The sequence below is a fragment of the Pelodiscus sinensis genome, chromosome 7, assembly GCF_049634645.1.
Source record: "Pelodiscus sinensis isolate JC-2024 chromosome 7, ASM4963464v1, whole genome shotgun sequence".
In the NCBI taxonomy this organism is placed as follows: Eukaryota; Metazoa; Chordata; order Testudines; family Trionychidae; genus Pelodiscus; species Pelodiscus sinensis.
This window is the reverse complement of record NC_134717.1, coordinates 60,643,098-60,657,159: the sequence shown is the minus strand read 5'-3', so window position 1 is coordinate 60,657,159 and position 14,062 is coordinate 60,643,098. Positions and strand designations below refer to the sequence as shown.

At 43.1% G+C, this 14,062-nt stretch overlaps 2 protein-coding genes across 2 annotated transcripts in view; one reads left to right on the top strand and one right to left on the bottom strand.

Moving 5' to 3' along the window:
• Positions 1-6,842, top strand: part of BARD1 (BRCA1 associated RING domain 1) — a 159,353-nt gene extending 152,511 nt beyond the window's left edge. The window contains exon 10 of the mRNA XM_075933952.1: positions 6,406-6,842. Within this exon, the coding sequence (XP_075790067.1) occupies positions 6,406-6,434 (29 nt within the window). The 3' untranslated portion in view covers positions 6,435-6,842. The remainder of the gene's footprint in view (positions 1-6,405) is intronic.
• VWC2L (von Willebrand factor C domain containing 2 like) overlaps positions 1-14,062 on the bottom strand; it is a 101,823-nt gene that overhangs the window by 51,015 nt on the left and 36,746 nt on the right. The window contains exon 3 of the mRNA XM_006127392.4: positions 13,501-13,630. Coding sequence (XP_006127454.1) covers positions 13,501-13,630 — 130 coding nt within the window. The remainder of the gene's footprint in view (positions 1-13,500; positions 13,631-14,062) is intronic.

Here is a 14,062-nt window from a genome sequence, read left to right as displayed (position 1 = left end):
CTCACTTAGCGCTAATCTTTAATTCATGTTTTTATTATATTCGCTCTGCTGTAGAAACCTTATTTCATGTTAAGGAAGAACCTCACACATCAATTATTTGATAAGTCAACCCTTTTGACACATTCTCTGTGCTACATACATGTAGGCACCTGCAAGAGACATTAAACATTAATTAAATTAGAAATACAGGAAACCAGTCTCCACAGCTCTTCTCATGCAGCTATGATTACTAATCCCCATGAAGGGACAAAGTAAGCCCGTCTCTAAACAGTTGACCATCCAAAATACTAGAATGTCTTACATAGTTTGACTCTCATTAGAGTCAATGGCCAGATCCTTAGCTACTGGAACTCTATTCGCTTCAATGAGGCTACCCTGATGTACACCAGCTGATCCTAGATCTCTATGGCTGCCAAATGGATCACAGTTGTATGATGGGATACACACATCATTCATACTCTTCTCAATTACACTGATGGTTTGATTGCCCTGGGAATAATAATGACACGCCTGCTTTAATTTTAGTACCTTCTGAACGGCTCCTGTTCTACCAACGTACATATGCTCTCCACCTAAACTTGAAGTGCCCCGTCTGGCCCTGGAGATAGGGAAATGGTGGAATTTTGAAGATTCATGTAAATTTAAATTGCGGCTTCATTTGCCTTTGCCTACAACCCTCATCTACATGGCTCCATCAATGGAGCCATGTAGTCTAGACACAGCCTGACTGATCTAACTAGCAAAGGCTTCAGGGGATAGCCGAGTTAGTCTATAAAGTGCTACCAGACCCTTTATTGTTTTTTTCTGTAACAGACTAACAAAATTACCGGAGTTAAGAAGCGGGCTATGCCCACGAAAGCTCATGATACCATCTACATGTTTTGTTAGTCTATAAAGTGCTACCAGACCATTTGTTGTTTCTAACTAGCAAAGACTCTCTTTTAATGTCCACTTTATCTTACGTTTATAAGGTGGCAAATTCTGTGCTGTTCCCTTAAAGCTGCTGCATGCCTGGGCCTCTCCCAATATTTTAGCACTTTTATTCTCTGTTTACTTTTCCAAATATTTTAAATACAGTTGGTTAAAGCTGCCAAGAGTTGTGTTTGTGGAAAGTAGACCATGGTATCAATCTAGCAAAGCACTTATGCTTATGAATAATCCAATTGAATGAGGTTTTCAAAATTACTTACAAACACAGACCCCAAAAGATATTTAGGATCCAAACTTCTACTGAATACAGTAGAAATTTGGAGCCTAAATACCTTTGCAGATCTGGGCCTAAGTGACTTGGAAACACAAGTCCTCTGGAAAATCAGCATCAATGAACTACTCAAATTAAGCCTGAGTTTCAGTGGTTTGCTGGAGTTTTGCGTAAGTGGCCTAAATATATTGGCTTCTTTCATGGCCTTCGTACTGTCTTTTAAATTGAATTCTTCTTCCTCAGTTGGCAATCAGGTAGTTTTTTATTGAATGAACACTGTCACAGTTTACCCGCTTACTCATCGTAACAAACATTAGCTGGGAGAATCAACTGGCATCCAGTTTAAGATGTTTCTTACAGTTTCTTCTGCTTTCACTCTTTCGTTACCAGCATTCATATTCCATTCATTGGTCCCTCGTGTGTTACCATTTGTTTAGGCTGCCTCTACTAGTGCTGGAAACAGTGGCATGAGAATCCAGAACTGGGAAGGCAGCTTTATGTCAACGTAACATTGCCAAATATAAGGTTTTGAAACTGAAGTTGGCCAAGGATTGTCGGAGTAGCACTGGCAGAAAATTAGTGGGTCTTTCCAGCATTCCATCAGCACTGCGTTTGAACTGGGTGTTCAACAGAGCCCATCAGAAGGTGGTTGATTGAGATGATTATGCTATTCACATTGAAAGAAAAATTCACTCACTACATTCTACTACAGCCTCTCTCCAACTTACGAACCGGTTATGGACCAAGCAATTGGTCGTAACTTGGTTTGTTCGTAAGTCAGACCCCATAGAGTTACATGCGACCACACTGTTCATAAGCACGGATCGCTTTTGTAACTCAGGATCTGCCATTTACGACAGTTTCAGTCGTAACTGCGAACGGTCGTAAGTTGATTGTTCACAACTCAGAGACCGGCTGTATCAGATGCTGCCTGTTATCATGGGTTTGTGTGAACAGAGTCCAGCACGGCTGATGCTTCTTTATCGTCTCTCATCGTTGACTGAGCACAAGTGCAATTTATCCGCACAATTCAGCGTATTGCACACATTTGGTCCAGATGCTTTTCACTGGAATCCTGAAAGCTGCTCATTTTATAACTTCCTAAAATAATTTAAAGTTGGGCTTTTATTTTTTCCAGGGCTCCAAGCCCACTGGTTTCTGAAAAAATGTGTGAACCTGAAGTCTTTTCATGTCTTCATCCCATGCCTGATTTTTCTTCTTTATTTTGCAGTAGTTTTACACAATCAAAGGGAAGATGATCCCCATTTCCCAGCCATATTTTTGTCTCAAAACCTTTGCAAAGTTTCTCAAATCTTTCTTGATTTTCTCCTATGATCAGTGTCAGAAAACAGTGATATTTCTCATTGAACAATGGCAAGATGAATCAAAAAACTAAATGGTGCAAGGAAGTAGGTGTTATTTCGGAATAGCTGAGGTTATTCCAAAAAAACATAGTCCGCATCTACACACAAGAAATGATTTTGACATAATGTGGAAATAATATTGAGCTGGAGGACTACGTAATCTGGCTATGTCTAGACTGCAGGGCTTTTCTAGGATATCGGAGGTATCCCGGAAAAGCTCTGCCGCGTCCAAGGAACACTTCCGCTTTTTTGGAACAGTTTCCGAAAACACAGAAGCATTCTTTCAGCATCCCTGTATTCCTCATTGCATGAGGAATGAGGAATGTTCTGAAAGAGGAGGGTTTTTGGAAATTTGGCCCCATGTAAACGGGCCAAATTTCGGAAAAGCCTCTTCCAAAAAAAAAACCAATTTGCCTATCTTTTTCTGATAGAACTCTGCAATCTAGACATAGCCTCTGACTCCTGTAACCCTCATTGTATGAGGAGTAAGGGAAGTCGGGGGAAGAGTGCTCTAACATGAACTTCCTGCTGTGTAGACAGCACCACTTAAGCTATGCAATTAGTGTAACTCAAGTTGCGTAGCTTATTTTGAGTTTAGTCCTGTTGTGTAGACGTGCACTAACAGACTACCTTACCTATGCTGTAAAGTACTGATTACTTTGAATAGCCAGGCATTGGATTAATAGAAACTAAACTCGTGGCATTTCTAAGTTTAACAGATAGCTTTGTTGTAGACACATCAAATGGAAAAGCTTCTTTTGTCAATATTGTTTAACTCCTTGTATTGCTTACACTGGTTAATCCATTCGGTTTACCTAAAGAACAATCAACATTTTACATGTATATAGTGTGTCATGGCTCCTTCCCCACTCTGGCACAATAAATGCAGAAGTGGGGGCCAGCAAGTGTACCCCAAAGGCTTATCTACCAGGCTTTGGTATAAAACTTCCCCCAAAATCTTAAAACCCTAGATTTTGGGAATAAAACTTCTTCTGCCACCATCCAAATATTAATAACGAGATTAGGGGAAAGATCATTTGGGAAATCTCACCTCTAAAATAAAAATCAGAGCACACAATTAACCAATGCCAGGTTAATAAAAAGAAAAGAGAAAACTTCTATTATTACAACAATATTCCTGTTGCAAGCATAATGATTAGATGGAAAGGTAACAAAATATTCTCATGGAGGAATTACACCATGGGCTAGAACTTAGTTAAAAAGAAAAGCCAAACATCTTTTAAGTAGTGCCAGACATCAGATTCCATACCCAACCCTTAAAACAATAAAGCCTAATGAATTTATCTAAACTTTACCCTACTTACAGAAAGTGAAGAATTGTTTCTTGGAGAGAGAGAGACATGTTTGTCCCTCTCTGTAGCTGCAGAGGAACTCACAGAGACAAAGGAGGGAAAACCAAAATTCCTTTGTCCCCGTTGAAAGTCCTACCTACATTTCTATTGGCCACTCCACCTAGCTAGGTATAGTTAACTCCTTAGCCCCCGGGTGCTAGCCCTCTCTCATAATCATGACATAGTGCAAGACTTTGCAAGCCAAATAAGATACACTCCCTTCCAACAGCATAGTTGGACACTGATTTTTTAAGAGACATGGAGCGGAGATTACCATCTATTGATTGAAACACCAACACTGTTTCCTATAACATCTAGATTTTCGAGTTCTCCTATCCTCATAACAACCACTCTTAACCCTGCTTAGTTTATGAAAGTCAATGAGATTCAATAGCTGTAGGAGTTCAGTAATGTGATCAATTAGCTAATCTACCATTCGCTTCTGGAGGACTCAATTCACATGGAGAGTAGGAATCAAAAGGACTGTGGAAAGCTCAGTCTTGTCCACAGTGGAGATTTGTCCACATCGCAAGACAGCCCCCTAGGACTTCATCCAGGGAAGCAACTCGTCTGGTCAGGAAAGATCCCAGCATTAGGAATGAAATACATTGGCAACAGGGGCTAATCTCACCTTCATTAGTAGAAAAGGGGCTCTCACAGGCATAGGAGGATGTGCCAGGGAGTTTCGTGGTAGGTAAGTGCTTCAAAGCACAGGTCGAACTTCTCTAGTCTGGCACTCTCAGGATCTGACCAGTTCCAAACCAAAGAATTTTCCAAACCATGGGAGGTCAATCTTGTCTAGCAGCATTGTGAACACTGCCACTCCTTATTAGGCTATCAGAGGACAGTTAGGGGTAAATTAGAGCTAAATAACCTCACAGAACGCTGAGCAAGGACTGGTGGCTGTGAACAAACTTTATGGGACTGCGGGAAACTTGGTCACACCCATTAAAAGTGGACATCCAGCGAACTAAAATCATGCCAGACGACGGATGCTTCTGGACCAGAGAGTGCCGGATTAGAGAGGTTCGACCTGTTGTGTATCTTTTGTCTTTTACTTGGGGCCCTTGCAAACCATGTCACACTGACTCCTGGTGAGGAGAAATATTGGTATGGCCGTATGGTCCTAGCTGCACCCTGTGTGGTTATCTACTCACATGTAGAAGTGCTAACACTCATACAAACCTAACAGGGATCTTTTCAAAGGTACAAAGGGCAGCTAGGCCACAACAGAAATTGGGTTTTTCTCTTCACTTGGGTCTCTAAAAAATTCCCCCTTCTGAAAAAAGCAATGTAAATACACATGTTGACTAGAAAAAGACTGTCAGGGAAGAACAAAAATCCCTCCCTAGTTCTTTTAATGTAGCTGTAGGTAGAATTCACTTAGGGCCAGAACCAAAGCTCACTGCTGTCAAAGGAAAGATTCCTATTAATTTGGACCTAGTCCTTGGAGACGTTTGGTGCAAAATACACTCTGTCACAGAAGATACGGATTGGTGCACAGACTGCTTATTTTAAATTAACTCAAACACCAAAATAATGAGCAGTGAGTTTATATTCTAAGAAACTTAAGAAAGAAGCTTAGGCAAAATGTGGATTTCTATGCAGAGAAATAAATTGTTATTTACATTAATTTGTGTCAGTGCCCTCAAAGAGGAGGATATTTGTAGGGAACTATTAATATTTATGGCTTATTAAAGTATATGTACATAATAACTGTGCCGGATCCTGGTCTCTTTACCCAGGTAAAACTCGAGCTGAAGTCAATGGGACTCTTCCCCAAATAGAGACAAAAGGATCAGACTTTGTATTTTAAAATCTATCAACTGTGAGAATTTAAAACTTTAATTACAGGCTCCGTGACAGATTATCTATGAACGATCTTTCTCCTAGACAGTGTTTCATCGCAAATCTCACCCCTAGTCTATGCAGCAGGTGAATAACTAGAGTTGTCAGGAAGTATTTCATTGTAGATGTGTTAGGTTTCATCTGTTGTGTTGGGTGCAACTAATTACCTTCTTGAGAGTTAGTGGTAACAAAAATTAAATTAAAATCAAAACCAGAGCCCAAATTAGAAACATATAAGGCTTATTTGCTCATCCCTCCAGAAAATGAAAATGCCAGGCCACAATCTAATATTTTAGCAACCACATTAATGTGCATGTAAGTGGGCGAGAAAGATTTTGCTCTGAAAAGAATTTCACACTTTGGTGGAGAAAAATGTTAACTAGTCTAGGGCGGCTTTTATTGGATTTTTCAATTAATTCTTGTGACACAGGCACGCCACAAAAGCCCCAGTGATGAGTTCTTGCTCACATCAAAATTATTTTGGGAAAGAAGTTTTAAAATAGTGCCTATAATTCATGAGAGTAAAGGCCTCTGGGAATTTACAGCATAATCTTATTTTGCCCTGTCCTTGTTTTCACTCACTACTACACTTCCCAAACCAGTTTCTTTTAATTTTAAAATGTATCTTTTTTTTCAGCAGATCAGGAAGTGGGAGGCGACCTGACATGAAACTATACCAAGCAGAACTGATGAACAGCAGTGGGCAAAGATCACAATGTCGCTAACTCAAAAGAGCATAGGGAAAAAAAGTCTATTTTGTATTCCCAGAGGACAATGGTCTATAGCAGAGCTGCTCTCCTTGTTTAACGTTAAAATGTAGGAGCCAAATCCTCAAGTCCTAACACAGAACTTGGATTTAAGCAAACAGTCCTGTGCATGGTGGGGAAGTTTCTCTGATCTTGTCCATTTCCCCGCCCCCATGATCCAAAGGCGATAACTTTTAAGGGCCAAAGACAAAAGTGAGGAGAACCCATTTCACTTGGCAACTTCTTGAACCTGATTAAAAGAAGTGGAAGACCATAGTGATCTGGCAGTTGCACTGGCTTCTGGTTTGTTTCCGGGCACAATTTAAGGTCTTGGTTATGACCTATAAATCCCTAAACAGGTTGGGTTCCGGGGTATCTAAAGGACTGTCTTCTCCTGTATTAACCTGCTCGGGATTGAGATCAGCTGGGGAGGTCTGCTCAGTGTTCCCCCACTTATGGAGAGAAGATTAACATCTATGCGGACCAGGGCTGTCTCAGCTTTTACTCCGAGGCTGTGGAATTCTCTTCCTTGGGATATTCACTTGGCGCCAATGTTAGCGTTGTTTCAGGCTAAAGCCACCCTTTTGACTCGTGTTTTTATTGGTGTTTGAGTCTATGTGTATGGGTGTGTTCCTCCTCTCGAGATGTTTTTAGCAGGTTTTATGCCCCTCTGGGATGTCGTGTTTTACATTTATATATATATTTGTATTGTGTTTTTGAAAATGTTGTAAGCCGCCTCGAATATTTTAAATAGTGAGGCGGGATAAAAATATTTAAAATAATAAATAATAATAAACTGGCCGTGCCAGAATGCATTCAAAAGGATTAAAGGCACCATAAAGAGCAGCTTCCTGGTTACCCTTAGGAAAGAGCTTTAAAGTACGACCAACCCCCTGCTAATGCCATCTGGCTTTGAGCCTGGGGCCCTCACTCATAAATTTGAGTGCCGCTTGCCAATGTCAAGCAAGGCCTTTGGGGAGAGGAAAGAGGGAATTGTGAAGCAATTAAAAAACAAACAGAGGGAGAGCAGGTTTGGGGGCAACGGGAAAGACCCTCAGCTAGAGGAGCTGCAATTCTGACCCATAAGTAGCAAAAAGTGGAGGTGATAAAGATGGAGTGGAATCTCACGTTGGCTGCTGGAGACAAAAGGTCCCACAGCTTGTGACAAAACAGGCCAGGGAGATGAGCAATAACCACGCGTTCACACGTGCAGCAAGACCGAGGTGAAAACGCTCTGTGGGGCCATTCCAGTGGGAATTTGCTTACAGACGCTGCTGCTCTTGCTTCGGTGTAAAGTGAATTCAGAGTCTTCTCGGCGAGGTCAAGTAAAGCCTATGGGGCAAGAGGGACATGGCTGACCATGGCAGTTGGCAGCTTGACTTTAATAACAGCGGGCAGGTTTAAGATCATGGCAAGATGAAAGTTAACCACAGCGGACAGACTGTTGTCTGGAAAAGTCATCATGATGATGAAGAACAACTCGGGGCAATAATTTGATATTCTGTCATTCCGGGAGCACATGAAATCCAGTAACCTTTCGTCGCAAGTCAAAAACTGTATACAGTCCCTGGAGCCATCGCTCTTAAACTTTACAGTGACAATTTGTATGATGGGCCATGGAGAAAAAGGAATGTTTTCTCCCAGTTTTTAGCCTTGCGATGAACCCTGCCTACTCTACGTGCAAATCGATTACGCTGCCTGCTACAAACAAGCTTTGCTGTCCCTCCAAGGAATTTTTCAAAACACAGGATAAAGGTTCTATTTCTTTTGACAATTAGAAGTAAATCTCCCAAAGTGCTTGTTTAGGATACAGGGGAAAGGAATGGATATTGGCTGCTTATGAATCATCAGGTCAGGTGTGATAGAGTCAACACATTTCTGCATTAACCTTACTTCTGCACAGTGCGTCTGCCCTTGGCAACACATAATTAAGACAGGCATGAAAATCATTCTCAATGTATCAAAAGGAAATTATTCTCTGGTTAATGACGACAACGGTTACGCAAACAGGCAAGCTACACTGCTTGCAGAAAGGAAGCACAGAAAAAGACATAGGGCTCGATTTTGACCCAAATGAATGGCCTTTCCTGGCAAATCCATAAGGAATAACTTTGCAAAAGAGAATGTGCATGCCGCGGCTAATCTCATCCCCAAATCGCCTTCCTTTGCCTTTGCAGGACAAAATGCAGGGAAACAGGAAGACTTCGCTGAAGCTTTTGATTGCAACAAATCTTTCCACTGAAATATCTTTTTCTTGACTAGGAAACAAAAGTTGTAGGGCAGGGGGGAAAAATTGTCTATTAAGTGAGGCTGTCCAACAGAATTACCCATCAGCGCATGTGGGAAGCGAATCTTTAATTGGGTGGGTGCAGTGGAAAGCGCAGAAATAAACGCTTTGTTTGAACATGGCTAGTGGGTTTCTTCCTGAAAGTGGTGCAAACCCTCATTTTAGCATATGTCAAAGGGATTCGTGGGGAGGGAGTGGGGGGATATGCTAGATACCTTTCCACTTGTTTAGGATTTCATAGAGTCATAGATTTCAAGAACAGAAGGGACCAGAGGGTACATCTGCACAATGCGATAAGGTCGAATGAAGCTACATAACTTCAGCAATGTTCATTGCATCGCTGAAGTCGAAGTAGCTTAACTCAACTTTTGGCGCTGTCCACACTGCAGGAAGTTGAAGAATACTCTCCCTTTGACTTCTCTTACTCCTCATGGAAGCAGGACTAACGGCATCAACCGGAGCGTCCCTCTCAGTTCGAATTAGCATGTCTTCACTTGACCTGCTCATTCAAACCCTGGAAGATTGACAGAAGCAGCTTCGATCTTCTCTGTAGAGTAGACATACCCATAGTGATCATCTAACGTAGGCTGTAGAACTTCCCCACAATAATTCCTAGAGCAGATCTTCTCAAAAGACATCCAGTCTTGCTTTGAACGTAGCCAGCGATGGAGACTCCACCTTGACCCTTTGGTAAACTGTTCCCATGGTTAATTACTCTCATGGGTAAAACATACACCTTATTTCCAGCCTGAATTTATCTTGTTCCAGCTCCCAGCCTGGATCATGGTAGACTTTTCTCTGCCAGACAGAAGAACGCACTCTTCAATGTTCGTCCCCCTGGAAAGTCACCCCTGAGCCATTCGGTGAAGTTAAATAGATTGAGCTCCTTGAGTCAGTCACTATAAGGCATGATTGCTAACCCTTTGATCATTCTCAAGGCTCATCTCCAAAGCCTCCCCCGTTTATCAACATGCTTCTTGAATTATGGGCCTCAGAACCGGACACAGGATTACAGCAGAGGGTGGCCAATGTGGAGGTAAAATAAGTTCTGTTCCTTGAACCTCCCCCCCATTTATGCAGTCAAGAATCACATTGGTCCTTTCGGCCACAGCATTGCAGGGTCAGCTGATTATCCACCCCAAACTCAAAACTTTCCAGAGTCACTGGTTCCCAGGATACAGACGCTCAGGAAGGGAGGTTAACTATTGAGATGCCCAGTAGAAAAACGCATGCCAAAGAGGAATGACTGAGTCTGCTCATCATGTTTCCTATCATAATATGGACAGCTAGAGAACGGGGGAGCCTTGATTCCCCGTACTCCTTCCCCACAATCTTCCCTTGCCTCGAAATCCAACATCCTCAACAGACTTGGGCTCTTGGTCTTAAAAGGCTTGGGGTGAATAAAATAATTCCTAGCTCTGATAAATCCTTTTTCAGCAGTAGATCTCAGCATGTTTTACAAAGGAGGTCAAAATCATTATTCCCATTCCACACAGGGGGAAGCTGCTGCAGAGGGAGATGAAGTGACTTGACCCAGGTCACCCAAGAGACCTGTGGCAGAGATGCCACTCAGTGTGCAGCGGCAATCAAAAAACCAAACAGAATGTTAGGAATCATTAAAAAAGGGATAGAGAATAAAACAGAGAACCTCTTATAGCCTCTATATATAACCATGGTTTACACCCACATCTTGAATACCAAGTACAGATGTGGCTGCCTCATCCCCAAAAAAGATATATTAGCATTGGAAAAGGTTCAGAAAAGAGCAACAAAATTGATTATGGGTTTGGAATGGGTCCCATATGAAGAGTGGTTAAAAAGACTGGGACTTTTCAGCTTAGAAAAGAAGGGTTCGAACTAGGGGGGTAATGTATGCATACCGAACTTGCTAATGAAGCCCGGGATTTGAATTTCCCGGGCTTCATTAGCATAAAGCCGGCTCCGCCATTTTTAAAAGCCGGTTTGTTCGAACCCCGTGCCGCGCGGCTACACGCGGCACGGGCTAGATAGATCGGAATGGCTACATAGTTCGAACTATCTAGCCCGTGCCGCGTGTAGCCGCGCGGCACGGGGTTCAAACAAGCCGGCTTTTAAAAATGGCGGAGCCGGCTTTATGCTAATGAAGCCCGGGAAATTCAAATCCCGGGCTTCATTAGCAAGTTCGGTATGCATACATTACCCCCCTAGTTCGAACTAGGGGGGTAGTGTAGACATACCCGAAGAGACTAAGGGGGGAAGGGGATATGATAGAGGTCTATAAAATCATGACCGGTGTGGAAAAAAGTGAATAAGGGAAAGTTATTAACATATTCCCACAATATAAGAACTAATGGCCACCAAATGAAATTAATAGCCAACAGGTTTAACACACAGAAGGGAATTTTTCTTCATTCAGTGCACTGTGAACTTGTGGAACTCCTTGACAGAGGATTTGGTGAAGATTAGGACTTTAACTGGGTTCAAAAAAGAACTAGATAGATTCATGGAGGTTAAGTCCATCAATGGCTATTAGCCGGGATGGGTAGGAATGGTGTGCCTAGCCTGTTTGTCTGGAAATGGATGACAGGAGAGGGATCATGTGTTGATTACCTGTTGTTTTCCCTCTCTCTGGGGCACCTGGCATTGGCCACTGTTGGCAGACAAGACACTGGGCTAGATGAACCTTTGCCCCTCCCCAGCTCACTATTTCTGGCTCTTTTAACTTGGTTTTGAAGATCCCTCTTCAGGGGAAGGATGATGAGCTGGCAGCCTGCATTCTGAGGGCAGAAGAGGAGCAAGACACTGAAGGTCTCACGGCTTCTAAGGCACAGAGACAAACGTGGACCTCATGGGCGGTGGAGGGAGAGGGCAGAGCAGTTCTGGGGAGAGGTTGGGTGGGGAAACTGAGTGGCCTCATTCTGAGACTGATTTCTTTCATTGGGCTTGTCTGAAGATCACTTCAGTGTTCATTTTCGGGAAGCTTGAACCTGGAAGCTAACCTCACAGAGTGAACACGAAGTACAAAATCTCGTCAGAGCGTACTGGAGCAAAAGGATTAACCACTGGACAGTATGTGCGAGGAGGACTCAAAAGGCCAAATAGAGCAGCGATGTACTCAGTGATGCAAACTTCATACTGACAGCGTGTGTGAATCTCCCTGGACATACGGGATCCTAAATAACACTCACAAACACATACACAGAGAACTCAGAAGAGTAAAGTTACATTTTCCATGTAGCTGTGTTTTCTACTACATCCTTCTCTTAGGCTACATCTACACTGCGGTGCTATTTCAGGATACCGGAAGGATCCCAAAATAGCTATTCCGCGTCTTTTGAGCACGCCCGTTATTTCAAAATAGATTTGGAAATAACAAGCGCACAGTGACAAGCGCACTTCTATTGATTAGAAGACTGGGGTTATGCAGAAGAGAGCAAAGGGTATTCCTAAACCTCTAATTGTACTGAGTAGAAGCTGGTGTAACGCACCTGTGAAGTGGGCTGGAAGACGGTGTAAGTTATGCCTACTTAGACTCTGAATTTACTCCACGTATGACTAAAGAGAATGTCTCAAGGGTTGCGTGTGAGAGGAGTGGAGGATACCGAGTGCCACTGTATTTACTTAGGTAAATTTACTTAGGTGAATACTAGAAGAAACAAATGGAGAGCATGGAAAGGATCTCAACTACACTTTGCCTAGGGTGAAGGCTCCATTCCCTTCCATTACCCAGTGCACACATATATTTACAAAGGTGGATCTGATTGGCTGACACCCCAAAAAGGCCCAAGGCATTCTTCACTGAACCACGTTATGATAGTCATGTTCCCACAGGGGTGAAAGATGCTTTGTATTCTGACACAGGCTCCCCACTTTGTGTTTGGTTTCTGCATAGTGACATTACGGAACAATGGAAAATAAATGCTCACTCTACAAACACTGCCCAAGGAAAATAGTTGCTTAAATCAGTGTGGGCCCCACCCTGCTTTCACCAAAACCAACGGGAGTTTTGCTACTGACTCCAATGAGAGCAAGAGCAGCCGATTGACCATGGGTGGCAGATGAAGCCCTGCCCCTTCTGCCCAAAGCCACACCCCTTCCCTAAGGCCATGCTTCTTCACAACTTCTCCGCCCCTCGCAATCAAGCCCTGCCCAACCCCAGCTAAGGGCCAGAGCTGTCACCAGGAAGCCGGGTTGCTGCAAGGCCCTAGCCTCTCCCATGTGGCTGGGCAGCGTAAGCAATTTTGGGAAGGCAATGCCTTCCCTTGCCTTCATTACCCTCTGCCCATGCTATTGAGCTTACATAAATGTTGACTCGCCCTGTATCTCAGTCTAGACCCAAATGTTGCCCCTCCCTTACTCATGCAAATAGTCCACCTGCCTTCCAGTGAGACTAAGTGTGGGAGCAAGGTGAGCAGGAAGGAGCCCTTGGAGAGGTGACATTCATGTTTTGAGTGAATGTCGCTTTACGGCACGTCCTACAACACATCCTACAACTTTTGCTGGGGAGGGGGCCCCATTGACTTCAGTGGGGTGACTTATGTGAGCAACAGTGCCCTTGACTTGCATTGATGGACTTGAGCACTAAAGCACACACAAAGAGAGAGGAACACACATTGACCTGTGCCAATCAAGGTCGTTCCTTGGGCGATGGGCAGGTAATAAAAACACCTTGACATTATTTCAATGGCATCTCTCCTTTAAAGCTAATACAGCGCGTTCTTACCATTTTTGCAGACAGGACAACACTGTTCTGGCTCATAGACTGGGTTGACACATTCGGGAACGGCGCAGTCTGCTACAACACAGTGCACTTCATTGCTCGGCTCACAGCGACACCATTCGCATGGCGAGGGCTAGGAACAAATCTCAAATTAGCCCCTTTCCTCCGGCAGCGGAAACGTTTATAACATTTATAGATTGCCATAAGACATAACAGTGGCGTTTCATACAACTTCACTGCTTTTGCTCATCACGTGCAACACGGATCAGCCTGTCGGACAACAACGCAAAGGCTGAAATAGATTTCAAAGTACTATAGAGAACGCTCAGGATTCTATTTTTTTTTTAAGGACCATGTTTTTTAAGGACCATGCAAAAATGGGCCTTTGTCTGTTGTCACACTTACCTCTGTGTTATTACAGGACCCAGAACAGGCCGGGGGGGTTAAAAGAAGTCAGCAGTTTGGCTTGAGTTTGAAGGCACGTAAGTGCGTGACACACAGATCATGCTTTGTTTACTGGTAGTTGTCTTGTGAGCAAGTCTGGTGTAAAGATTTATAAGGACTG